The 26,203-nt window shown below is 39.9% G+C and overlaps 2 protein-coding genes across 4 annotated transcripts; one reads left to right on the top strand and one right to left on the bottom strand.

The window, feature by feature from the left end:
- The first annotated feature begins 33 nt into the window (after positions 1–33).
- Positions 34–12,555, top strand: LOC105391691 (transportin-1). 3 transcript variants are annotated; one of them, XM_048633050.1, is made up of 17 exons: positions 34–209; positions 476–808; positions 970–1,185; positions 1,545–1,667; positions 1,977–2,072; positions 2,419–2,602; positions 3,125–3,342; positions 3,680–3,889; positions 4,141–4,452; positions 5,301–5,408; positions 5,722–5,895; positions 6,361–6,532; positions 6,607–6,702; positions 7,645–7,720; positions 8,354–8,552; positions 8,897–9,005; positions 9,293–12,555. In XM_048633050.1, exons 1-16 carry the CDS (start codon positions 105–107, stop codon positions 8,978–8,980), a joined length of 2,706 nt encoding a protein of 901 aa, XP_048489007.1. In that variant the 5' UTR covers positions 34–104; the 3' UTR covers positions 8,981–9,005; positions 9,293–12,555. The 3 variants fall into 3 exon arrangements, 2 of the variants coding, with proteins under 2 accessions (XP_048489007.1, XP_048489005.1); XM_048633048.1 differs by having other exon boundaries at positions 5,722–5,904; XR_007268258.1 differs by lacking the exons at positions 7,645–7,720; positions 9,293–12,555 and having other exon boundaries at positions 5,722–5,904.
- On the bottom strand, positions 11,871–25,363 carry LOC105392104 (doublesex- and mab-3-related transcription factor 2). Its single transcript, XM_048633051.1, has 3 exons — positions 24,826–25,363; positions 24,261–24,393; positions 11,871–13,185 (listed from the first exon to the last, which is right to left on the bottom strand). The coding sequence occupies exons 1-3, from the start codon at positions 25,018–25,020 to the stop codon at positions 12,968–12,970; spliced, it is 546 nt and encodes a 181-aa protein (XP_048489008.1). The 5' UTR covers positions 25,021–25,363; the 3' UTR covers positions 11,871–12,967.
- Positions 25,364–26,203: the final 840 nt, after the last annotated feature.

The raw sequence follows: 26,203 nt of genomic DNA, 5'->3' as shown, positions 1-26,203 counted from the left end.
ATCCCTTGCTTTGTTTTTTTTTCTAATCTTGCAACCCAATCGTCAAATTTTGGCATGGTTGATCTTTGGGACCGAGTGAAATAAAACCGTTTTGTGAATTTATTATGAAAATGGAGTGGAAACCTGAAGAAGAAGGACTTCGACAAATACTTACATTGCTAAAGGAGTCACAATCACCAGACACAGCAACTCAAAGAGCCGTACAACAAGTATCCTTTCAAAAAGTTACAGGTGTATGCTATTCGATCGGCGTGGATATTTCTCGTGTGTTTAACTGATTTTATGTATCATGTATTGCTAGGTTCCGTCTCAAACCATTTGTTTCGTATCTGTTTGTTTTAAGTTTCGCTGTCCCACCTTCGTTTACCATCATAGCGTCTCACAGCTTGGCGAGATAAAAATCGATTTTTCCGACATGACAGTTATTGACAGTAGGTACCAAATTTCAATAAATTTTCCTTAACAACAAATTCAGAAATTGGAAGAGCTAAACAAGTACCCGGACTTCAACAACTATCTCATATTTGTATTGACCAAACTTGTCAGTGAAGAGGAGCCAACAAGGTCCCTGAGTGGTTTGATCTTGAAGAACAATGTCAAAGCCCATTATAACAATTTCATGCCAGAGGTGGCGGAGTTCATCAAGAGAGAATGCCTATCGGCTGTGGGCGACCCCTCCCCTCTCATCCGGGCCACTGTGGGCATCATCATCACCACCATTGCCAGTAAAGGGGAGCTAACCTCTTGGCCTGAGCTCCTCCCAGCGCTATGCCAAATGCTTGATTCACAGGACTACAATGTTTGTGAGGTATGTATAATTAATGAATTAATAAATAAAGAGACAGGATTATCATATGGGCCATGAATCTACTTGAGATTATTTTAAAATATTGTGCCCTGATAACCTTCACATTTTAATTATTTTTATTTGACAAAAACTACTCTGATCAAATAAATTGTGTATTTTAGGGAGCATTTGGAGCACTCCAGAAAATTTGTGAAGACACAGCTGAACTTCTGGACAGTGATGCGTTGAACCGGCCCCTCAATGTGCTGATACCAAAATTCCTACAGTTTTTCCAACATTCATCACCAAAAATCCGGTGTCATGCGATAGCTTGTGTCAATTACTTCATCATGGGTAGAACACAAGCTTTGATGTTACACATTGATGCCTTTATAGAGGTAAGAAATCTTCTATTATTTGTATCACATTCATAAAAGAATTACACAATCTTGCCAGTATGGCAAATATTGGTATGTAAATTACTTACATATTTAGTCTAATACAGAAAAACTGCTTAGAAATAAAATTATACCATCACATCACCTTTCAAATGCAATATTTAAATTGATCCATACAAAATGTTTCAAGAGCTATTCCAGGTTTTACTCATATAAATGCAATTTAAAACCCTATTTTATTACTTTATAAATAAATAATCTTTATATCCAGACCAGTTCCAATAAAAAAATGCATACTTAAGCATATTATGAATTGTCTAACACTAGTATTCTCAATTCAACAATCATTGTATTTTCAGAACCTATTTCATTTAGCTGCGGACGAGGATCCGGACGTGAGAAAGAATGTGTGCCACGCCCTGGTGCTGCTGCTGGAGGTGCGGCTAGACCGGCTCATCCCACATCTACCCAACATCATTGAGGTACTGAAACACATCATAGAATTTTAGAGTTTGGACTTATTCTTTTGAAATCTTTTTTCCTTCTAAACATTAGAATCAGTTGTGCAGGAATGGAGATGCTTTGCCAATACCATTCTAGGTGAGGTTGTTAGTTCCTGTATCTTTCAAATTGAACTTTTTGTGCATATTTTATGCTTTTAAGGTCTAAACTGCCAACCAAACCTTCCACACTGGTTCACTGTGGTTTATTCACATATCCCTCTAGTTTAGGCATACAATTGCTAGGGCCAAAAAAGTAATAAATAATTTGATTATATTATTTTCTTTCAGTACATGTTAGTGCGGACACAAGACGCGGAGGAGGGTGTCGCTCTAGAGGCGTGCGAATTCTGGCTCTCCCTGGCTGAACAAAATGTGTGCCGTGAGGTAAGCTTACTCTGAACAACAATATCTAATCTACTCTTACTGAAAATATCTTATTTGGGAAACATTCCTAGTTAGTTGTTAGGGTGTACGAAAAAAAAAGACTCCTCAAGACATGATCACCAGAGCGGTGTACGTCCGGCGCTCCCTAGGTTACATGCGCTAATCTGACTTGCCAATCCTTTCAACAATATAACATTCAACATGATAAAGAAGTCTTTGTTGTCATTCACTCTCAAAACTCACATTTTTAACTGCCGATTCAGTAACAGACGAAAGCCAATAACACCTTAAAACACACCATACCTTTCACCCCTTCAATCCCATCACCAACACTTCTAACCCACAGGTGCTAGGCGGGCGCCTGGCGGCCCTACTCCCGGTGTTAGTCCGCGGGATGCGCTACTCGGAGATGGACGTGATCCTGCTGCGCGGCGACCGCGACGACGACGCCGACGACGCCGAGCCGGACCGCGAGTCCGACATCCGCCCGCGCTTCCACAAGCCGCGCTCGCACACCGTCAAGCATAATGGTGAGTTTTATCAAGAGTAACTGTCGTAAAATGGATTACTTACCGTTTATTTATTTATTATAGGTCAGAAAATTGCAGATAGACTATTTTTTTATTTGATTAGGCCTATCCGATAAAGTATTGGTCCGACATCTCATATCATCATCATACCATCATATATCCGACAAAGGTTGTCAGGCAGAGATCGCTTATAAGACCGCCTTTTGTACCCTAATTAAGTTGCAACTGTTTATCTTATTATTCTTTGTTGGTGTAGGTACAAATAAAGTGTATTCTATCTATCTATTGGAATTTATTTTGCTTATAAAACTTGAAAGTTATAGGCTAATTTTTTCGTAATTACGTAGGTAACATAATAAGAACTTTGCGTCCAGAAGTGGCAATACGATTTCACGGGATTCAACTTTTAAACACGCTTTGTTCTCCACCCCAGGTGCATTTCCGCACCCTCTTATACCCTTCCCCTTTTTGCCTTAATGCGTCATTCTTAATCTATAACTAAACCCCCCTCCTTATCCGCAGCGGGCGCGGGCGACAGCAACATGTCGGGCGGCGGCGAGAGCGACGACGACGACGACGCGGGCGCGGACGCGGACGACGGCTCGCTGTCCGACTGGAACCTGCGCAAGTGCAGCGCGGCCGCCTTGGATGTGCTCGCGAATGTGTTCGGAGCTGATTTACTGCCGGTCTTGTTCCCGATACTTAAGGAGACGCTGTTCCATGATGACTGGGTTATTAAGGTATGGGTTTGTTGTTGTTCTAGGATGAATAGCAGTAGCATTACTCCGAAGTTCACACATCAAGAAGTGCGTAAAATATTACGGCGAGGTAGCTTACATTAGAGCAACGTGATACGAAAATACTTTAAATTTTGACGTCATGTAGCACCCGTACATTGATATTTGGAATCTAAGCGGCAAGTGCAGGGTATCTGCTTTAGATATGAGGTGGTAAAAGTCCAGTAATTTAATCACAAAAAATATATATGTATCAAGAAGTTATTAAAAACTATTTAAAACGCAAGTTCCTAACCCTAGGCACCCTACCCTTCTACCACTTACTACCCATATTCCACAGGAGAGCGGCATCCTAGCCCTGGGCGCAGTAGCAGACGGCTGCATGGGCGGCATGGTGCCGCACCTGCCCGACCTCGTTCCCTACCTGGTCGTGTGTCTCGCGGAGAGGAAGGCTCTAGTCAGGGCCATCACCTGCTGGACCCTGTCCCGCTACTCGCACTGGATCGTGTCGCAGAGCCATGACTTGTATTTGCGGCCGGTTATGACTGAGGTGAGTTGGCTGAGATTATTGTAGTTCTTAAGTTAATAATGAGTTTGGGAAACTTTAGAGGGAAGGCTGAATATCTTATGGGTCAATGTAATTCTACATGTATAAATGTAGTCTTGACCGTTGTTGATGATTTGTTGTGCTATTCAACAACCTGAACCCTCACGAAATACCTATAAATTGAACCCTAGTGCCATCTGCTAGATGCTTTCCCACATACTGTCGTCCATACCTAACCAAAACCTAACTTCCAGCTGCTAAAACGCGTGCTAGACAACAACAAGCGCGTGCAAGAGGCCGCCTGCTCAGCCTTCGCGACACTGGAAGAAGAAGCGTGCACAGAGCTCGTCCCATACCTCGGCTACATTCTCCAAACCCTGGTCTTCGCATTCAGCAAGTACCAACACAAGAACCTGCTCATCCTGTATGACGCTATCGGCACGCTGGCCGACTCGGTTGGGCATCATCTCAACAAGCCCGAGTATATCAATCTGCTGATGCCGCCGCTCATCAACAAGTGGAATGTTTTGAAGGATGAGGACAAAGATTTGTTCCCGCTTTTAGAGGTGAGTCTGTCACATTTTACATTGTAACGTGTAGCGCTAAAATGATGTGTATCTGTGTCTGTCTTTGATAACATCGAAATGCATTGTGTACTCTATTTGTTCGGAAGGTAACACAATAGTGAGTTTATAAAGGTCATAGGTCGCTTCTTCAGAATCAGGCATTCTATTAAAAGTCATAAACCAATGAAGGAATACGCAGTTGACTACGACACTTTTGTTGGCGTAACATTAGGCGCTGTACCCACGTCAGTGGCATGCCGCGTGAACTGGTAAGCGATTTGACACTTTATCTTATCTCATTGAACTAATATTACTAGCGTATAGAAACGACAACGCGAATTCATTCTGGCACTGGAATCTACATCCGAGTCCGCGTTGGTCTTGGTCGCGCGCCCCGCACTGCTTCACGTGGAACACATTTTTATTATTATTTATTTATTTTATAAAACTTATACTATCATTACAGAGTAACCTAATTCGATAGCAAGCTCAATTTATTATAATTATAATTAATTTTAACAATGGCAAATCACATACACAATAATACAATAAAAATTACATGTAATCAATAAAATAAATCTAAAATCAACATAAAAGCAATTTTCACACAAACATTTCATTACATATTATAAAAATTATTTTTCCTTAATTTATCATTGTAGCATAAAGCCGACTGTGCAGTTTTAGTAAATTCGTATATACATATTTTGTTCGCGTTGTCAGTTCTAGTACGCTTCGGTGTAATGCTCATAAACATGCTAGATCATTCGTCTTGTCAGGTGGGCACAGCGCGCTCTAGGACTATGGGTTGTAAACTCCCAATACTAACGCTGCGTGTGTGTTTCCAGTGTTTGTCGTCGGTGGCCACGGCGCTGCAGTCGGGCTTCCTGCCGTACTGCGAGCCCGTGTTCCGCCGCTGCGTCTCCCTCATCGAGCAGACCCTCAACCAGAATATTGTGAGTACACCCTTCTTATTTACTGCCAAGATTGCAAAATTTACACTTAGCTGATAGTGGCTGGATAAGGAAAGCAGATGGCAGAATGATGTATAACGGGAGAGGCTGGGAAGATTCTAACATTTGTTTATAATGTACTTATGTTATGTAGTAACATTTTAAATGTACATATACTACTACTAAACGGGCTATGTCTATAAGTGGACGATTTCGCTCTGATGATGATGATGCAGACTATGATTAGAAACTTAAGATGGTATAAAATCCGTCATGTATAAATCGTAAAACATATTTTTTCCCGTCCATCCAACAGGCAAGCTGTCAAAACCCGGAACAGTTCGAGGCTCCAGACAAGGACTTCATGATAGTGGCTCTAGACCTGCTGAGCGGACTGGCGGAGGGGCTGGACGGGCACATCGACGCACTCGTGTCCAACTCCAACCTCATGCAGCTGCTCTACCAGTGCATGCAAGACCCGATGCCCGAGGTATATCTTGTATGTCTGTTTCTAACCTTCTCTAACAACCTGGGACACTGGACGGAGCGTAGGGTAGGGACTTTGCAAAGGTTGGTTTTACAGCAAACGGAGACAGCCGGTTGGAGATTTGTGGTTGAGACGTGTTTAGTTAGATTAATGTTTCGTTGATCATGTATTTGTATGGTATGAACGGAGGTAGAAATATTGAAGTGTAACTTACTTTCATGCTTTCTTCTTCTTTCATGCGATTATAATTATTTAATTATTAGTTCATTCATAACTTTAAGTACTATTCATAATTACGTAATTTATGTTGGTTTTCTGTTTCCGCCTGCTGTAGTTTTGGTGTCCTAGTTCATTCATTATTTAAACATTCATTTTTATCTAATCATTTACTAACACAGCTTTGGGTGACGGGTTGGTTTATTGGTTACTCTCCTATAGGGCAGGTTATTTGACTGGTATTTTCCCCAGGTGCGTCAGTCGTCGTTCGCTCTGCTCGGTGACCTGACGAAGGCGTGCTTCCAGCACGTGTTGCCGTTTATTCCTGACTTCCTGCCCATCCTCGGCATGAACCTCAACCCCGAGCTCATCTCCGTCTGCAATAACGCCACGTGGGCCATCGGAGAAATTAGCATCAAATTAGGTAAGCATGGAACTAATGATTGGAATTGTACAGTTAGATTTGGTGATATAATAAATGTGCGTTTTTGATTCCAGGACCCGAGACGTCAAAGTATATTCCTCTAGTATTGAATCATTTGGTAGAAATTATCAATAGGCCAAACACGCCTAAAACACTACTTGAAAACACCGGTGAGTTGACAATCTTTTTGTACTATATTTATAAATAGTATTATTAATAAATACATAAGAAGGCAATGAATTTAATGAAACATATACCCAATTATAATTTGCTAGAGTGTGGTTTCAGTCCGATGTACGTTTTGGTGGCAGTATTCAGTTTCGCTGTGAATATGTTGGTTCTACATCACCGCTTCATATTGATTTACCATTTGTATTCATGAAATCATCCCTCAACATTTTCTTCTTTATTTATTTATGTGTAAGTTGTTTCTGCCAATAAATTTAATGATTAGACTATGCATAGAAATATAATAACATGTAAAGATTTTAAAATAGGATGTATTGGCAGATACTCCTTAGTAATTGGATGTTTCCTAACCTCCTAACTACCTATATTGTTTGTCAGTCTTTCTAACCTAATTCTTATATGTATACAGAGATACACATACTTTCTTATATTTATTGTATTGAAAGGTACACTATTTGATCAATTCATTTTCTAAAAGACAACAGATAGTTTACAACTTAAAAACTGATGTGTTTTGATTATATTTATTTTATTTCTCGGGGTTTATGTGCTGTACATAGTACTTATTTATTTCACTAAAGTAGAGCCAAAATGCAAAGTGTGTGTCTTTGATGTGAGGATGGCCTAGCTTGACCAAAATATGTCCGCATGCATCTATCTATCCTATTCTGATTCTTATGTATTAGCTGATGATGTTATAAAGATAAAGTTATATAATATTTATTCGGGATGGGCCATCATCTTTTTCAAAATAAATTTGCAATATTTAAGTTTATACCGGATTATTACTTAGTCTGAGATTGTTTAAGTTATTTGAATTGGTAAGACTAATTAGTTGCTGTTGAATTATGTAATTTAAGTATGTTTTGGATGGTTTGTTGATTTGTTTTCTTGGTTTTGTTCTCGGTATGTCCGTGGCGTAGCGATAACTATCGGTCGGCTAGGTTATGTGTGCCCGCACGACGTCGCACCCGTTTTACATCAATTTGTACGCCAGTGGTCTGTAGTCATTTTTTTTATTATTACTTTATATTACTTATTACGATTACATTTACTTTAATAATTAAAATAAGTTATTCATATTATTTCGATTGTGGATGGTGTTTGTTCGTGGCTTGTTGATATTATTTACACAACTTGACGTTCTGTTTTTTTGTTACGTAACTAGGCATGTTTGAATGTGTTTTTATGAATACACGGCCACACTACTTCGCTACGGGGTGGGTTGCAGCGCTGTTTTTACTATTTGTTGAACACCATCCGCTTTCTAAAATAAAGCCTCTATTTACATATTGCTGGACCAAACTGCAAACAAAAACATACTACGCAGATATTTACAGCCACCTCCTTTATATTAACCATATTATGTAACCAATCAGTATGTAACTATCCAGTATATACCTTTGCTTTCAGTTTGGAATGCTCATACATAACCTGAGTCCTTTAAATATTTGTTTTTGTGTGTCACCAATATTTATTATTCAGTTGACCCGGTGATTAATCATTTTTACTTTTTAACATTTCACGTTCCATCAGTTCCTTTTATTATACCTTACATAATAATATTTGCTTTTTACTTAGTCTATCCGTTAACCCTTGTGGCGTTCGTTCTTCATTGTCTGTATGTGTTAGGTGTTCGTCGCTGCGCAACATCAGAGACAATGACGAGAAGGATTCAGCTTTCCGAGGCATCTGTCAGATGATCCAGGTGAACCCGGCCGGCGTGGTGCCTGACTTCATGTTCTTCTGTGACGCGGTGGCCTCCTGGAGCCACCCTAAGGATGACCTAAAGGAGATGTTCACGAAGATTCTGCACGGGTTTAAGAATCAGGTGCGTGCATTAGAATTCCCATAAACAAATCTGATTTCCCACAAATTAACTTTAATTTTGCCTCCTTGATAAACACCACACTTAAACGAATAGTAGGATTTGTTGTATACCTAGCTAATAAGGAGCAGCTCCAGTGGAACTCCCAATAGCAGCGGAGAGTAAATATCGAGCCATATTACTAAGCTGTAACCGCTGACACAACACATACAAAGATATATGGATCAATAGAAGCAGATAATCATCAATTAATGTTAACAAGTGGTATATTTTTGTATTCCTTGTGTCTTTTTCCCATGATATATTCGTATTGAGTAATTATATTGATCTTCATGTTATATCTACAGGTGGGCGAGGAGAACTGGCGCCGCTTCACCGACCAGTTCCCGGTGCAGCTGAGCGCGCGCCTCTCCGCCATGTGCGGGATATAGACGACGACTCACAACGGGAATTATGGTAATTTATATAAACTTTATATTCTACTGACACATATTTACCAATATTTTGACTGACCCGACTGGTGGTGGTGATAGGCTTCTTCCAGGGAGCGCTACAATAGTCGTCATTCCTCATGTAAACACAGACTAGGATAGTAAAGTGACACAATAAAATTTAACTTTATTGAGAAACACACAACATAAATTACGTTACAAGTAAAACAAAGCACTATAGGCGGCCTTATCCACTGTTGGATGAAGACAAGTGCATGTCCATAGACTGATGTGTGTATATGTTGTCCGCAGGGGAACCAATGTCGGGAAGACATTGCGGGGCCGAGCGCGGCCGACCTCGAACTGTGCCAACACAAACACCTCAATAGAATAGAGGAGGGTAACATTACGTTCCGTTCACTTATACTTCGAACCGTTTCAGTTTCTCCAACATTTGTACCTGAACGTTTCCACTTTAAAAAATAGAGTAAAGCGGCGACTTCACTTAAATCTGCTTTAAAGTGTTTGTTATTATTATATTGGGTATATTGTGTTGCGAGGGCCGTGGGCCCGGCAGTAGACGCACAGTGGCGGGCGCGGGGGCGACGTCACGACCCCAGCTACATGTGGTTTTATATTTGCATGAAACTTAGTGATAGTCCAATAGTGTAGCTCTAAAAGTGAGACCACTCTTGTATTTTTTGAAAATATTTTAGAAGTTTGATATTGGCTTGTAATTTCAGTTGATATCACGAAAACGTTCTTGTTTGTCGGTACACCGAACTCACTGAGAATCCAACTTAATTATTAGCAAATTGTCTTGGTTATTTTCACGAAAGGATCGAAATGTTTGTGTTCTGTTGTAGAGTTAGTATTACTTCGAATTCGCCTTAGTCTCATCTCACAGTTAAGCTGCTTTGAGCAATGCATGATTTGCCTTTCATAACTATTCACTTAATATTTAACGAGTGTATTTGTGGATTACATCATAGGCGCAAGCTGGTTGAATGAATTTGGCCGTGTATTGTATAGGGTTAGATTGACTGATGCCATTCACTGCTCAACAAAAATAGCACTTGTGTTACCGTAATTATTCTTACTAATGTCTGTGCAAGTATTATGTATAAATATATTTTTAACCATTATAAATTAAAGGTACTAACAAAATCATTCGAGCAACAGTTAAAAGATATATAATATCTGTAAATTCTTATCACTCATATTTTTTTAAAGCATTTATTTCAGAAACGTTCATATATTTTCCAAAATTATACTGTCCCATTTATCAGTAGTTAAAAGTTTATTTATATATTATATTTAAAATTGATATGTTAACTATTATTTTGATATGAATAATAACGAGACTTAGTGAAATCGAGAATTTATGTCAACTGTGATTTGTGACTGGTTTATTTTGACTAATATATTGTGTATGATTATATGTCTGTGTCAGTGTAGTTGTTATAGTATACTGCTTTGATACATTTTATGACTGCTAGATTCTGCTATATAATATACCAAATAGTATTTTTACGTTGTATATTGTTTTAATGGATTTGTATGTTTGAGTTACTTTTGTTGCCGATAGTTGCGATGACTACAACCAGACCGTAGTGACTATGATTCTTATTTTGATTACCATAAAGCTCATTGTCATAAGGATTTTAACTTGTAGTCCTCCCAAGTTCGTCAACAAAAGCGTTTATGATTGATATAGTCCTATTTATGTGTATAATATTAAAATAATGATACTATTATGTATATGTAAATACACATTATGATGTATATTATTATTATATTATGCAATTGTTATATTTTGTTTTATGAAAGCTAAAAGTCTGACTTTAACTTGTTGCACGTCAGTAGTTTCAGATGTGGGGTCTGAGACGTAGTTTAAATGAACAAATAGTGTATTGTACAATCGCAATCGTAGATTTAGCTATGTGTCGACAGCGCGGCTTTTCGGGGATATAATAAAATACAACATTCCGTTAAAATCTTAAATTCATTTTCGGCTTATTCTCATTAGTGTTGTATAATTTACTTTTGGGTGTTTATTTGTTGCGTGTATTAAATTTGCGTATAAGTATGTGATGTATTTAGTTAGTCCTTCCTCGGTCCCTGTGTCCTAGTTCCTATCCTGAGTCCTGTCTAGTCCTGATCCTTGTCATGTGCCAACGAAGCCCAGATCAAATGCAGTTGAATTAGTCTGTGGTCGCCCCGGGGCGCCGCCGCACTCTTGCCGCGAGTCGGGCCGGGGGCGACCCTCCAAGTACACATCTGTTATCATATCAGTAGCAGAAACAGTCAACCTAAATAATGCACTCCGCAGTTCTCAAGACACGGTTCAGATATATTTATACTTTTTAAGTGAAATCCATTTATATGAATATTACGGGTGACCTCGTAATTTACTTTTAAGGTTAGTAGATTTTATCGAGATGATTCTTTTTTATGTAGTATTTTGTTTTTTCTAAAAAAAAGAAACCGTGATAATAGTTTATAAAATGATGTATGTGTGAATGCGGGGGTTCGTAGGGCACTCCTTTCCTCGGCGCGTATTTGAATATTAAATATTATAGTTGTATTTTGGGGACAAACATTGTGATATAGGTTGTTGCAATGCATACATTTTATTATGTTGGTAATTATCTATCTATGCTATATTTAGTATATCTTCTCATTATAATATGTATTAGGTGTACATATTTATATTTATGTTAGATTATTTTGGAGTAAAGTCACTTCGTGGAAACATATTGGGAGGTAAACGAGGCTAGTCTAAATAAGTATGGATTGAGAACTAAATCCAGCCACCCGTTAGTTAATTAACATTGCAACTAACAAATTTATTCCGAGCTTAAATAAATAATTAAAAAACAACCGTAGGTACAAAGACAAATTTTAATATAGTTTTTCGACGAAGTGATTAATTTTACTTATACCTACCATACGCTATGTAAGTACCTACTATTATAATTTATTTAAAATTATTTTTCAACGTAAAGTATCTATGATAATAATCTATCTCATGAAATCATTCATCAACTTTTACTTAGAATCTTTTAAAAAGATAACCATAAAACTGTTTCAATCCTAATTTGTTTGTGTTCAGTCAAATATAAAAAATATAGATGTTTTTGTAGGATTCGATTGTTTGTGATGATTGTATTAGAAACTAATTAAGTAACTACACCATTATTGTAGACCGAGCGTCAAAACCGCAACCAACTAAGTAATGTAATCATAAAAAAACTTGGTACTAAATTTACAGTGATGTACGGTTTTGTCTCTGGATCTACGTTTTCATATCAAGTTTTACAAAGTGAGTACAAATTTGTACAATCTTTTATTTACTGTTTTTCTAATTAATACCATTTTGATAATAAACTCATAAAAATACATAAACAAATTGGTAATTTGTGCTCACTTTGTATGAACGAAACAAAATCTGTTGTTTTACCCACATGAAATTAGATATAAAATATTGCTACCGATTACCATTCAGTTTTGTTAGACTCACTTCTGACGGATTTACCATACATTTCGTTAATAAAGCACTCATTGTTCGAATACATCCTCTTTTATTTTAGGACACCTTTGAGTCCACACCACATACTTTATCAATACGGCAGACATCGTTAATAGCTATATTAGTGAATATGTCCTATTGGCTTTCGGTAATCAACTAATCAACTAGGTGTAGTTGTAAGTACCTAATAGCTATTCAGGGTTATTGGCACTATCTTCGGTTTACTAACAATTTCAAAATTCGATACAGTTAGTCAAAGTTTAGCTTCATTATTGATATACAAGTAATAAGTACTTATTCCATGTTATATATGATATACATACTAAGAGAAATTATTTAACAGTTTGTCATAAATTATGGCCTAGTTTTATATTTTACTTAGGTGTTTTTCAAGTTATTTGGACTTCAATAGGTAACCCTAAACCAACCAAATCTGACTTTCCAAAAACAAACCTTTACCGAACCCCCATAATAGCTTCAATACTGAACGACAGTGGCTTAGGTCTCTGCGGGGGCGGGGGCGCGTACTTAGTGAGCAGAGCTGCCAGCAGATGGCGGCAGAGGGCTGCGGGGGGCGCGGGGAGCGGGGGCCGGTCGAGGGAGGCGTCGGCGAAGGCGCGCCGGCGACGCACGCGCTCGCTCCATGGGTCGGGCGAGAGCAGCTGGAGGTTCGCTGTGGAAGGAAAAAATTTTTGGGTGCTGATTCCAGGTGGAAAGCTATAAATCGCATCCGGTGGCGTGTTTTGGGAGGACCTATGTCCAGCAGTGGAGTGCTATAGGCTGATGATGATGATGACGTTTGCGGGTGAAGATTTTAGGTTGTTTGTTAGATTAGGTTTAGGTAGGACAGATGCTATTACCTACATATGTAGGTAGGAGGTATTGTTTATGGAAATGTTATGGTTCGATAGTTGATATACCTACTTAAAATCATTCTCGAAACACTGCCAAAGCTTGCAAAGTCGCAGTGTTTAGGATAGTTCCATATCTAGGTACTTTTAAGTAAGTAAGTTATATTTTATGTATAATAAGAGTTCAGTGGTATGGTAACATCGAAGCTTCTTTGAGATAAACAAGCAAAGTAAAAAAAAAACTAATTATAATGAATGCCACCCCTCGGTGCTATCATGCAACAAAACGGAAGACATGTTTACAGACAACATGAGCCGCGAAACGCGACACCCGACAAAGTACCGCCGAAGCGCTCTCTTGTAAAACAATCGCCACACTTTTTTAAAGCTCATAAAAATAGTTAAAAGAAAAACTTTTAAATAGTCAGTGAAATGTTACCGCTTGTAAGATGACAGCTTTTGTCTTGATGAAGCGGGGACATTTTAACAAGTCTTTAAATGTTTTTTATTGTTGTTTTCAGCTCTATTTCTGTGCTAGTTGAAGAGTATCTTTTTCCCTGTGAACTTTTTTTATGACACATTTTGGCTACCTAAACCATCCTAAACATCTATTTGTTTGCTATTTCGAGTTTATTATTTTGCTTCCTAGGTTAACGTTCATACACGACATAAAGTCAAAGATGTAATTTCTGTATACGTTATAGGTAGGTATGAAATAATTAAGTAAGTACATTACTTTAATTATCACGTCGTCAACACAAGACTGAAACCAATCAAGCCCATTTAGCTAAATGTATTGCTTTTTATGTTTTGTTTGTAAGCCCTCTCAGCTTTTAGTCCGGCATTTTTAACTCTGTCCAAAGTAAATGTTTACACAACTAATTCGCATTGAGTATTTCAACTGAAACGAAACAGTCGTCAGTGTCGCTCTCCGGATCGCTTACAGAGACAACACACTGAAATAGTGTTGTGGCTGACACCTGGACCACTCAACGCTAATATAATACTGCCACTAATAATACAAATGTTAAAGTTTGTATGTTTGTTAACGGGTTGACGACATTATAAGTTTGGATAGTATTATAGTACCTACCTGCCTTTCAGGAAATACTTATATAATTTGCATATGCAAAGAACCTACCAAATTAAGTTGGCTATTATTGCCTATACAATGTGTGTCACAAAATACCTATTGACATACATATTTATCGGCAGCACGGCCAGTGATAAAATGTTACACTATACATATTTGATTTAACGATTTTTGAAACTATTGCTATTTCTTAACATCGCACATTTAACGAAGAAAACACCCTGCACCCTACATACTGTATATACTTACTTAAATGTTATAAACTAGAGATGTTTGTTCGACAATATCTATAGCCCCACAAACAAACACGTATGGTTGCTACTGGGTTTAGTCTTTTTTCGCTTAGTTTTTATGTGTATTTCCGTTTTGTAGTAAAGTGTAGTGTAGTTTACAGCGGGATGTTTGTTTGTTCAGTCGCGGTTCGCGCTAATACACTCCGCTGGCCACCTGTTGTTGATTTTAAGGGTTAAAAGTTAGCACTTTTGTTAATCTTGGCATAAAAAATCGGAAGTCCTCATTTAAAATTTGCTAATTCAATGGAGTAAAAACTTAGGTTGATTGATATAGTTAGGTATTCTATTCTTTTTTCTGTGGAGGTGGCTCTGTCTCTAGTGGAACTCAATGTGCGGGTCGCTACTCTACTTTGATGTGATTGATAAAATGATAGTCCGGTAAAAGTTTAACACTATTTATTTATACCGAAAATACTATGCTATGATAATTCTAATGATTTGATGTGAATGCACCCGATTTGTATGATTGCTAAAAGTACACTGATTTGTGCCGCGCGCAATGTGCGGGTCGCTACTCTACTTTGATGTGATTGATAAAATGATAGTCCGGTAAAAGTTTAACACTATTTATTTATACCGAAAATACTATGCTATGATAATTCTAATGATTTGATGTGAATGCACCCGATTTGTATGATTGCTAAAAGTACACTGATTTGTGCCGCGCGTGTAAGTAGGCACCGCTACGTCACAGTGACGCCGACAGAGGGTGTTCGGTGACACACAGTGGCCCGAACATGCTCCGGGGGGCCAAAATTCAAATTCAATACTAAAGATTATATAATGCTAAATGATTTTTTAGATGATTACAAGATGAACCAATGTTTACCTTACTGCTAAATATTTGTTAGTACATACTTAACTAAATGATAATAAAAATTTATAAAGATAGACTTTTTGAAATAACAATGTTCAAACGACAGAATCATCTTCGAGGTACCGTCTTTTATAAATTACCGGGGAAGTTGCTTTATCTACTTTACTGAATCTTATGCTCGATAATCGACTGAAAACGTTATAATTAGATCTGTCATTATTTTCACTACTCTCATTCACTTCACTCACTCTCGGCTGACGGTCAGCCGTGCTCTGCTTTCGCGAATTCACTTCACTAACACTTAGACTGGAGCCTGATCTGCCGGCGGCGGCGCCCTTTAGGGACGCACGGCTCGGCTGCTGCGGCTGCGGCGGCGGCGGCGGCGGCGGCAGGCACCACCAGCCCGACGCCCGTCGTCGTCGGATCACCAACACTACGATGATAGTTGCTAGTATGGCCAATGTTCCGTAGCCAATTGAATACTGATGCACATCGTGAAAGGACATCGTACTCATATCTAATGATTTTGCATCTGATTTCAAACCTATTATCCTTTCTCCTATCTCTGCTAAGGTTTGGTTGATTGAACTTCCTTCATCTTTCTCCGGGACTTCATGGGATGTCACGCTAATATTGATGAGATGATTGATCTGATCTATTCTAGGATTGTTTATACTGGCGGAAATATGTACCGTATTGTAATGGTGTTGTATGCTATGCAATGTGAACTCTTTTCCTCTTGCAATACAGTTCTGATTTAATGATAGAATGCCTGCTCCGGTCAGCTGTTGCGTAGTTATTTGATCGCCACATATTATTTTTACCGAGTAGCTGTCGCAGCAAAAATAAAAGTATTGTGATGGTGTATTTAGCTCCACCCATTGATTTTTGCAGATGTTTTTCTCAATGATACATTGATCTGTATTTTTATCGCTGCTTAGACAAAGGTCTTTATCATTTTGTAGTCGCCGTACAGGTTTTTGCAGTTGGCAAACATACGTGTCTTTCAGGAGGATGCATGATTGTAACTCGTTCATATTTAATATGATATAGGAGTCTCGTAGCAGATTTATTGCTAAGTGCTTTGATATAGGGGTTATACTGAGCATGCTGTTGAGTTGCTGACGTGGTATGGCTATGGTTTGATACAATTGGTATGTATCTCTAGATACGAGAGGAAAGGTTATTTCGAAGATGATGTATTCTTCAGTAACTCTAGTTTTTAGTCTGAGTAATTTATATATTTCTTGTAGGTTTTGTAGTAGGTCAGTTACAGGTAACGTGAGCTCTTTCGCCATCTGACTGCTGATTATTTGTAGTTCGGTTCTAAGTTGCGTGGGAGTTAAAAGATGTAGACTTATTTGTCCGTGATAAATGTCGGTGATTGTATCTAACAATACATTTTGTAGTTCCTTCAGGGTTAGCAGGAGATGATTTCCGGCCAATGCTGTTAATGTGAAGTCTTGTATCATGATTAAATCTTGAATTCTGGTCTGTAGTGCATTTGCCGAGGATTCTAAAGCTGTAAGTTGTTTGTGTATATATTTATGTTGCTTTTCCATAGTGCTTTCTATGCGTTTTAATGAGTTGAACTCTGCTTCTACTACTGAAGTCTGATTTTGCCATAATTTTGCTTGATATTGTTGGTTGGCTCTTATGAGTTTGATATCGTCGGCGTACTTTTCTGCGAATTGGCTGTCGAGTACTCCGAACAGGGCATTTGCTAGGTAGCCGACTCCGTTGATAAGGCCTCGGCGCCGACGCTGTCTAGCGTACTCGTTGTAATGCTGATTCAAAAGTAGTTCGTTACAATAGCTTATCTCTTGATACGTATGCTGTAATTGTAGTAAGATCATTTGACAATTAGTGTCTCGGTCAATTTTATGGCACGTGCTATTGAGGTATGCTGATAATTTATTAAAGGCTTCGACTCCAGTCCAATACGGCGCCATGTCGTAGTAAACTACGAGGGTCCACTTATCTCGTATTAGCTCAATTTTTGAAATAGGGTCGAAGAATATGCTTTGATTTTTGGGAAGCGGTGATATATTGATTTGTGCCGTGGATGATGAAACCAGCGTCATAAAAAATAATAACGCTGTGACAATAGCATGGAGCCCCATGCGTCTTGGCCGTTTTTGATGTCGATGCTCTGATGTGTTTTCCGCTGATTGACTTGATATTTGCTCTTGATTTTGCTGTTTTCCCAGCGGTAAAACTGATAACTTTACTACTGGACGTTTGATATAACCATTCTTGGTCTTCAGAGTGACGACTCTGACCAGGTCATCCTTCCCAGGATGTAACTCCGTCACTCTGCCCATTGGCCACTTACCCGGGGGTAAGTTGTCATCTTGTATAGTGACCAGATCTCCAATGCTGATGTTGGGTTTGGGCTTCAACCACTTGCTTCTAGAAGACATCTGCGTCAGATATTCTGCCTTCCATCGTTTCCAGAGTTCCTGGAACATCTTCGACGTGAGGTGCCAACGCGTTCTCGCATCTTGCTCTGTTTGAATGATGGCTGACCCGGCGCGCCCAGTTAGAAAGTGGGCAGGCGTAAGGAAATCGAGGTCCTCTGGGTCTTCTGATAATGCACATAGAGGCCGTGAGTTTAAGCAGCTTTCTATCTCACTGAGCAGTGTGGCATACTCTTCAAACGTCAGCTTTTGATCTCCCACAACACGTTTGAGATGAAACTTTAGACTCCGCACAGCCCTCTCCCAAAGGCCTCCAGCGCTTGGCCAAGATGGAGCATTAAAATGCCACTCGATCCCCATTTCTGTGACTTCTGCAAGAAAACTATCACTGAATACTTGCTGAAGCTCATGATATTGCTCTTGTATTGCTCGATTCACACCAATAAAATTAGTGCCGCAGTCTGAATAAACGTGCTTGGGCACATTCCTCCTTGCTGCTAGGCGACGGATGGCAGCTAAACATGCTGAACTGGTCATGTCCGACACCAGCTCCAGGTGTACCGCCTTTGTGACGAGACAGACGAAAATGGCTATGTAGCCCTTGTTTGTTTTGACCCCGCGTCCTTTGCTTGCCTTGACCTCCACATGACCCGTATAATCTACGCCTGTATGATAAAAGGGGGACTCAGGGTTGCTTCTGGCGTCTGGAAGGTCACCCATTAGTTGATGTGACATCTCAGGATTCTGCTTCCTGCATGTGATGCATTTTCTGATTTGCTTTTTCACTGCTCTATTACCGCCCATAACCCAGTATTGCTGTCTTAAGTTGGCGAGTGTCAGTCGGGGGCCACCGTGGAAGGTATGTTGGTGTGCTTCATCAATGATGAGAGTTGTGAATCTGCTGTCATGTGGCACAATGATTGGATGTTTCATATTATCATGTATGTTTGCGTTTGCTAACCTTCCACCCACGCGCAATATGCCTTGTTCGTCCAAAAAAGGATTCAAATTTAGTAAATTACTCTTGCTTGATAAATGTTTGTTTTGCTTCAGCTGATCTATTTCTGTCTCAAAGTACTCGCTTTGAATATTTTTGATGACAACTAATTTCGCACGGCGCAGCTCATGTAATGTGAGATAAGCCGGCCTCGTCGTGTTTTGCTGTTTATGCATACGTAGTATCCATGCTACAATATGTACTACTTTGCTTAGCTTACTATGATCGTTTAATAAATCATTTATAATGCTCTGATTGTTTTCCGATTTTTGGACCACATTTGATTGTTTTATCTTCAATTCTTGATCAGTTGTGTATTTATGCTCGTCTTGCTTGTCTTCCTTGTGAAATGTCGCCAGCCACGAAGGGCCATTCCACCATAAATCGTGCTTTTTCATTTGCTCAACAGAGAGGCCACGACTTGCTGCGTCAGCGGGGTTATCGCCCGTGCTTACGTAATCCCAGCTGTTCTTCGGTATGATTTCGCTGATGCTCTTGACTCGGTTAGCTACGAAAGGCTTCCATCTTGACGGGTCTCCGTTCAGCCAACCAAGCACCACCATTGAGTCGCACCAACAATGCAATTCGATAGTAGTATTTTGACCTTCGAAACTTTGATAGATTTTTTGCATAAATTTTGATAATAGATGCGCCCCGCTTAGTTCCAGTTTAGGTAATGATAGTGATTTCTTTTTCGGGACTAGTCTTGTTTTGGAACCGAATAGTACTGTGTATGATTGCTGTCCCTTCCGTGCTCGTGCATATACCACACAACTATATGCCTTAATAGAAGCGTCTGAAAATCCATGTAGTTCAATGATGTCATTTTCATGTGAACCTATCCATCTTGGAATTTCAAATTGATTGATTTGATGCAACTGTGCTCTGATTCTTTGCCACTCAGCGTTTATTTCAGTGGGTACTAAGTCGTCCCAATTCAGCTTGTCTAGCCAAACTTGCTGAAATAGTATTTTGAGTTTTGTTGTGATAGGCGCCAGGAAACCTAATGGATCGAATAGTTTTGATATCTCTCCCAGTAGGATTCTCTTGGTCAGTTTTACAGGTGGTTGATCTGGGATGCTGCATGTAAATGTGAACACGTCTTTTTCGGGTATCCACTGCAGTCCGAGTGTTTTTGATATGCTGTCTGTTTTGAACGTAAAATGATTGCTGTCGTTGCTTTCTTGTACTTGGAGGTTTTTTAATAGTTTCGGCTCGTTTGATGACCATTTTCTCAATAAAAACCCACCAGATTTTAGAAGAGAATTCAATTCCATGATTAACTGCTGTCCGTGTTCGATTGAATGGGATCCATGGCAAACGTCATCCATGTAAAATGATTCCTCCAACACCTTTGCTGCTGCTGGGTATCTATGGCGTTCATCTGATGCTAACTTTCTCAGTGTCATCATTGCTAAATATGGTGATGAACGGCAGCCATAACTCACGGTCGACAAATGATAGATTCTGATTGCTTGATTGGGTGAGTCCCGCCATAAGATTTTTTGATAACATTGATCTTGTTCGTTGACCTTGATTTGCCGAAACATCTTTTCGATATCGGCGGTCCACGCGTATTGATATGTGCGCCATTTCATGATGATTGATTGCAAATCTTGCTGTAAATTTGGCCCGGTGTACATGAGATCGTTCAAACTCACTCCTGTAGAGGTTGGTGCTGATGCATTGAATACAACTCGCAATTTAGATGTGAGCGCCTCGCTCCGCTGGACAGCATGATGCGGTAGAAAGCATTCAAAGATTGATGTTTGTTTGCAGGGCTCCATGTGGTTCAATGCAATATATTCGTCCATGAAGGCCTTGTAGTCCTCAGCGAGTTTCGGGTTTTTTGCTAATTTTCTTTCCATGTTTCGTAATTGAGCTGTAGCTATGTGTTTTGATTGACCCAGTTTAGAATTGATGTCCTCTTTCAATGGCAAACGAACTATGTACCGACCGTCTGATTCCCTTGTAGTCGTGTCGTTAAAATACTGAATGCACTCTTGATCTTCCATTGATAAGTCTGATTCATCCTTTATATCTTCTATCTCCCAAAATTTGTGGATATCTTGCATGTTATTTAACACGACGTTGCATTGATAAGTTTTTAAGTTACCACATAGTAACCACCCTAAGTACGTTTGCTGTGCTATGGGTTGGGTACCGTTTTCTCCTTTTAGTATCCCACCCATCATGATAGTTGAATATATGTCGGCCCCCAGAAGTAGGTCCACGGGGCGGCTGACGTTGTATTCTGGATCTGCTAATTTCAAGTTTTCTATGAAAGGCCACGATTGCTTTGGAAATGATTGATTTGGTAAGTTTTTGATTAGTGAGTTCATGATGATAACGTCAGCATTAAATGTGAAGTTGCTGTGCATTGACTGACAGGAAATTGATATCATCCCCTTGCTGTTGTTTTGTTTTTCACCTACGCCGAAAACTACACCTTTACAGGCTTTTCTTTTTAGGCCTAATTGCTGCGCGGCGCTTTCTCTTATGATTGATATCTGGGATCCTTGATCCACTAATGCTCTCATGACATGCAGGGTACCATCGGCCCCGGACACCTTCACCAACGCCGTCGATAACAAGATTTCCGTAAAGTTTTCCTTGGAAACATGCGACACGTTTTCATTCCTTTTCTGCGAATTATGATAACTATTTTTGTTCCGCGGCGGCATCGGCGTCTTTACATTGATCACGGCAAAGGCATCGTGTAACAGTGTATTGTGATTCCCTGAACACTGTCGGCATCGCTTGGTAGAATAACACGGCTTTCCAAAGTGATCGTATAAGCAGTTTACGCAAAAATTGTGTTTATTCACTGCCCTTAGTTTTTGCTCGCTGGGCATTTCGTTGAATAATGTGCAACAAAACAGCGCATGGCTCACATTACAAAGAGGACATTTGTCACGTTGTTGCTCGGAACTTGATAGGTAAAATGATTTCGGTGGAATGCTTTGCCTATTATTATTTGGTGATTGATAGTTTGATTTTTTCTGATAGAATGATTGATTTGCTTGCTGTTGTGGGTTTGATTTAGGTACATGTTGATCTTGCTTCCTACGGGATGACTCTAGAACGGTAAATTTTCCTTCTAGAAAGTTCATAAACTCCTGCAAATTGGGCAGTTCCCTGGGTTGCTTGAGTGACTCGATGTACTCGCTGTAAGAGTCATTGTCCAGCTTCTGTGATAATATGTGGACCAACATAGGGTCCCACGTTGATATGTCCACACCGAGGTTTTGAATGGCGTGTAGGCATTCCCTGCTTACGTCATGAAGTTTTTTGATATGACCCAATGATTGCTGCTGCATAGTAGGGAGATTTAGAAGGTTATTGATGTGTGAAGTGAAGATAAGCCGTTTGTGATTATATCTGTGATTAAGGATCTCCCAGCATACTATGTAATTATCCGAGCTTATCTGAAGATGGTGAATTAAACGCTCAGCTTCACCGTGGATCTTACTTTTCAGAAACTGCATTTTCTGAGCGTTCGATAATGATGGATTGTTGTGGATTGCCTCGTTGAAAAGGTCCTTAAACGAAACCCATTGCTGGTAACTTCCACTAAAAGACGGAATGTCCATCTGTGGGGTAGCCTTGTCCCTGTGGGACACGGACCACATTTTGGTATTGATTTTCTTTTTGATATCATTAAACTTCATCTCGTATTGATTGTACTGATTTTCGTATCTAGGTTCTTCTTCTTCGATTTCCCCAGCTATTTCCCAGTGAAGGTTGTCGATCACAGTCCATCTGCTCTGGATAGTTTTCAAAGCATCTTCATATTCCCACTTGTTTTCAAGGGTATCTACATTGATGTTATCGAGACATCGCTGAAATGCTTTGAAGTTGATGCCCTGCTTCTTGAACATGTCATCTAGCTTGCTGAAGGTTCCTCTAGATGACTTAAAGTTACTGGCGTCTTCCCCGCTTGATAGTTGACTGCCACTCGTTATTGGCTGATGATTGCCCTGTTGATCAGCTGCTTCTTCAAACTGCTCTTCTATGCCTTTCCCAGGTGACTGCTCCTCACGCAACTTGCTTCCCTTCTCCTTCTTCATGAGCTCATCGTATTTTGCTTGAATTAAATCCGACAAAGTTTGATATAAAACCCTAGTCCTCTCGCACTCGCCGTCTTTAAAGTACGCATCGTCCGATGATCCGTACCTTTCTAATTTTTGATGATTAGCCATATAACTACCCCATAATGACTCAAGTTGATTAAAACGCTGTTTACAGTATTCAATGCTCTTACGATCTGCTGGATCTTTCTTAAAATTAGTTAGAAGCTTCTTGATTGATTCAGAAATTTCTGCTTGCTTGGTATAGAGTACGACCTCCATGATTGATTGATTTATAGTTGATTGATATGATGATGATGTAGGTATGTAAGAAAAAGGAAAGATCTTACTTTATGCTGCTGCTTTGATAATGATATGGGCCCCCAGCACTTTTAGAGGTGCTGAGAGTCTGCTCCTGCTCCGATAGCACTGCAATCCAAGTCACGGAACTGTTCACTATAGTCACTGATAAAACGTCCTCACACTCCGTTACGACACTTACGACGAATGTCCAAAAACGCGCGCGAGGTCCAAGATCGAAGGACCAATGTGCGGGTCGCTACTCTACTTTGATGTGATTGATAAAATGATAGTCCGGTAAAAGTTTAACACTATTTATTTATACCGAAAATACTATGCTATGATAATTCTAATGATTTGATGTGAATGCACCCGATTTGTATGATTGCTAAAAGTACACTGATTTGTGCCGCGCGTGTAAGTAGGCACCGCTACGTCACAGTGACGCCGACAGAGGGTGTTCGGTGACACACAGTGGCCCGAACATTTGTGCATATCCCCTAGGTCTAAACTTCCTTCGTAAGCATGGACCATTTCCTACCAGGCTGCCGCTGGTCCACAACGGGTTGGTGGGTTCACGTAATTAAAGATGGCTAGGATGAGAAAGCTCGAGCATTTAGTGTTTCAATCTTTAGGGTAATCCCACTAATATTATAAATGCGAAAGTTTGTGAGTATTATATATATGTGTATGTTTTTTACTTCTTCACATCAAAACGGCTAAATAGATTTTAACGAAATTTGGAATGGAGTTAGCTGACACCCTGGATAACACATAGGCTACTTTTTATCGCGGTATTCCCACGGCAAAACTTTTTAATGTGAAGCGAAGCTAGCGTGAACAGCTAGTGTCATTTATTACGTACCTAGTTATCTGATGAGGTATTAGTAATTAGACATAAACCTACCATAACTCGGTGCAGCCGGGAAAGCGCGAGACATCTGTACACATCGCAGGCGCGCGCGGTAGGCCCGCTTGCGAGCCGCCAGCGCCGCCTCGCCGCCGCGCGACCCCGCGCCCTGCTGGCGGCGAAGCGCCACCTGGAGATGACATTCTGTTAGAGTTGCTTGTGAAGCCATAAGGAAGTTGACGAATTAGGGCGTGGTGCAGTCTGATGAAGGTTCTTTGGTGGCAAGGAATCGATAGTGACAACACTTTAATTAATATGGTTTTGTTGTTAGAAACTTGAGGACTGGAAGGTGACAGATGCTGATGCTGGTGGTAATATTGGTATACAGTCATAGTGGGCTGAATGTATCGATGTTTCCATGTCCCATCCATTACACCGATACCTAGCTATACCTACTGTCATACCTATATCCTGGCATCGGACCCACACTCCATCGCCATCGCACCATGTAGCAATGTGAAAGTTGCTAACAAGGGTATAGAGCTCTAATGTAAAGAACTTTTAAAATATATAGTTATGGACATGGTCAGTAGGTAGTAGTTATATGGTTTCGGACACTCACCTGAGCAGCCATGACCCTCTGTCGCTCCAGCACCAGCAGACAGCCGGGGCAGCGGCAGTCGCGCCACCGACACAGCCGCTTGTGCCCCTTCAGACACGAGATCACCCCGTGATTGCGGCACCGAGCGCACTTCGGAGTTCGCAGCGCCTTCTTCACTGCACCCACCTCACTCACTTCCTTACTGTCCTCAGGCATGGTTACAAACTACGCGGTCACATAACAAGGAAATTGTAGGGATGCCAGTGAAGGCAAGACATGGTAGCACTGAAACGTCTTCGAGATTAACGCCTGTAAAAACGGTTTCAAGTTTATATCCTCGGTTCGGACTAGCCCCGCCTCTCGGGCGGTCTGATTGGTTGGTTTCAAGTGGGCGGGGAAATACGCTAGTGATGAAAGAAAATTACAATTTTATTTATTTTTATTGTAAAGTAATGTGATACATTACGCGGCGCAGTTTTTATATACAATTTTGTATCTTCAAAAAAAAAGATTTATTTGAAGTCTACTCGTTAATCTTAGGAACATATGATTTTAGATCTTGTATTGTCGCAAGTTTTATCAAATAAAAATACTTCTGATGAACCCACGCAAAAGTAATCAATCTTGTCTACCAAAAGTACATCATAGAATGGTATACTTACCTATCTACCTTATGTTTTGTTATGGTTATCACATTGTACCTAACAGAAAGTAGCAAAATCTAAGTTTTCCCGCTGCCCAGCGTTATTAAACATCTACAAATTAGATGAAGATAAATAGGAACAGGATAGAATAGAATGATATTTCAGTACAAATAAATAATCAGGATACACTTTCGCAGCAGATTGCCAATTAACTCTCGGATTACAGAGGTCGCCACCGTCCACCCGCTTCATTGTACATATCCGATTACTTATTAGTTCCGCGATGAAAAGTTATATTTCTGCAGGATTTATGGTATTTTGCGATTGTCGTATTTTGTAGATGTAGATAATATTAGGTTGGAACACGCATAATGGCCCACCTTGGAGGCTAAATGCGGAAAATCAGCTCGCCATGATAGGTTGGAACCTACCAGTAAGAAGGCATTAAGGTATTACTACCTTAGGTAGGTATCTACCCAGTACGCCCTATAAAAAAGTACTTACCTATCTATCAACATCTTCTGTAATAATCGTAATCAAAACATAACATCTCTTTCATAGGTAGCAAACAGAAGTGCATTGAACATTAACCTCCAATGGAGTGTACGCTCGAAACACAAGGGGTGTTGTGCCGGCAACAATCGCTTAGTGTCATCTCGAGTTACGTTATTACACGCAACGGTTTATTCCATTATACGCCTTAATGCGCCCGACTGTACAATGTGTACGGGTCATTACTACTCATTACATTTCAG

This window comes from Plutella xylostella, chromosome 5, assembly GCF_932276165.1.
Source record: "Plutella xylostella chromosome 5, ilPluXylo3.1, whole genome shotgun sequence".
Taxonomy (NCBI): Eukaryota; Metazoa; Arthropoda; class Insecta; order Lepidoptera; family Plutellidae; genus Plutella; species Plutella xylostella.
The sequence above is the reverse complement of the archived record's forward strand: the minus strand, read 5'-3'. Positions and strand labels throughout refer to the sequence as shown.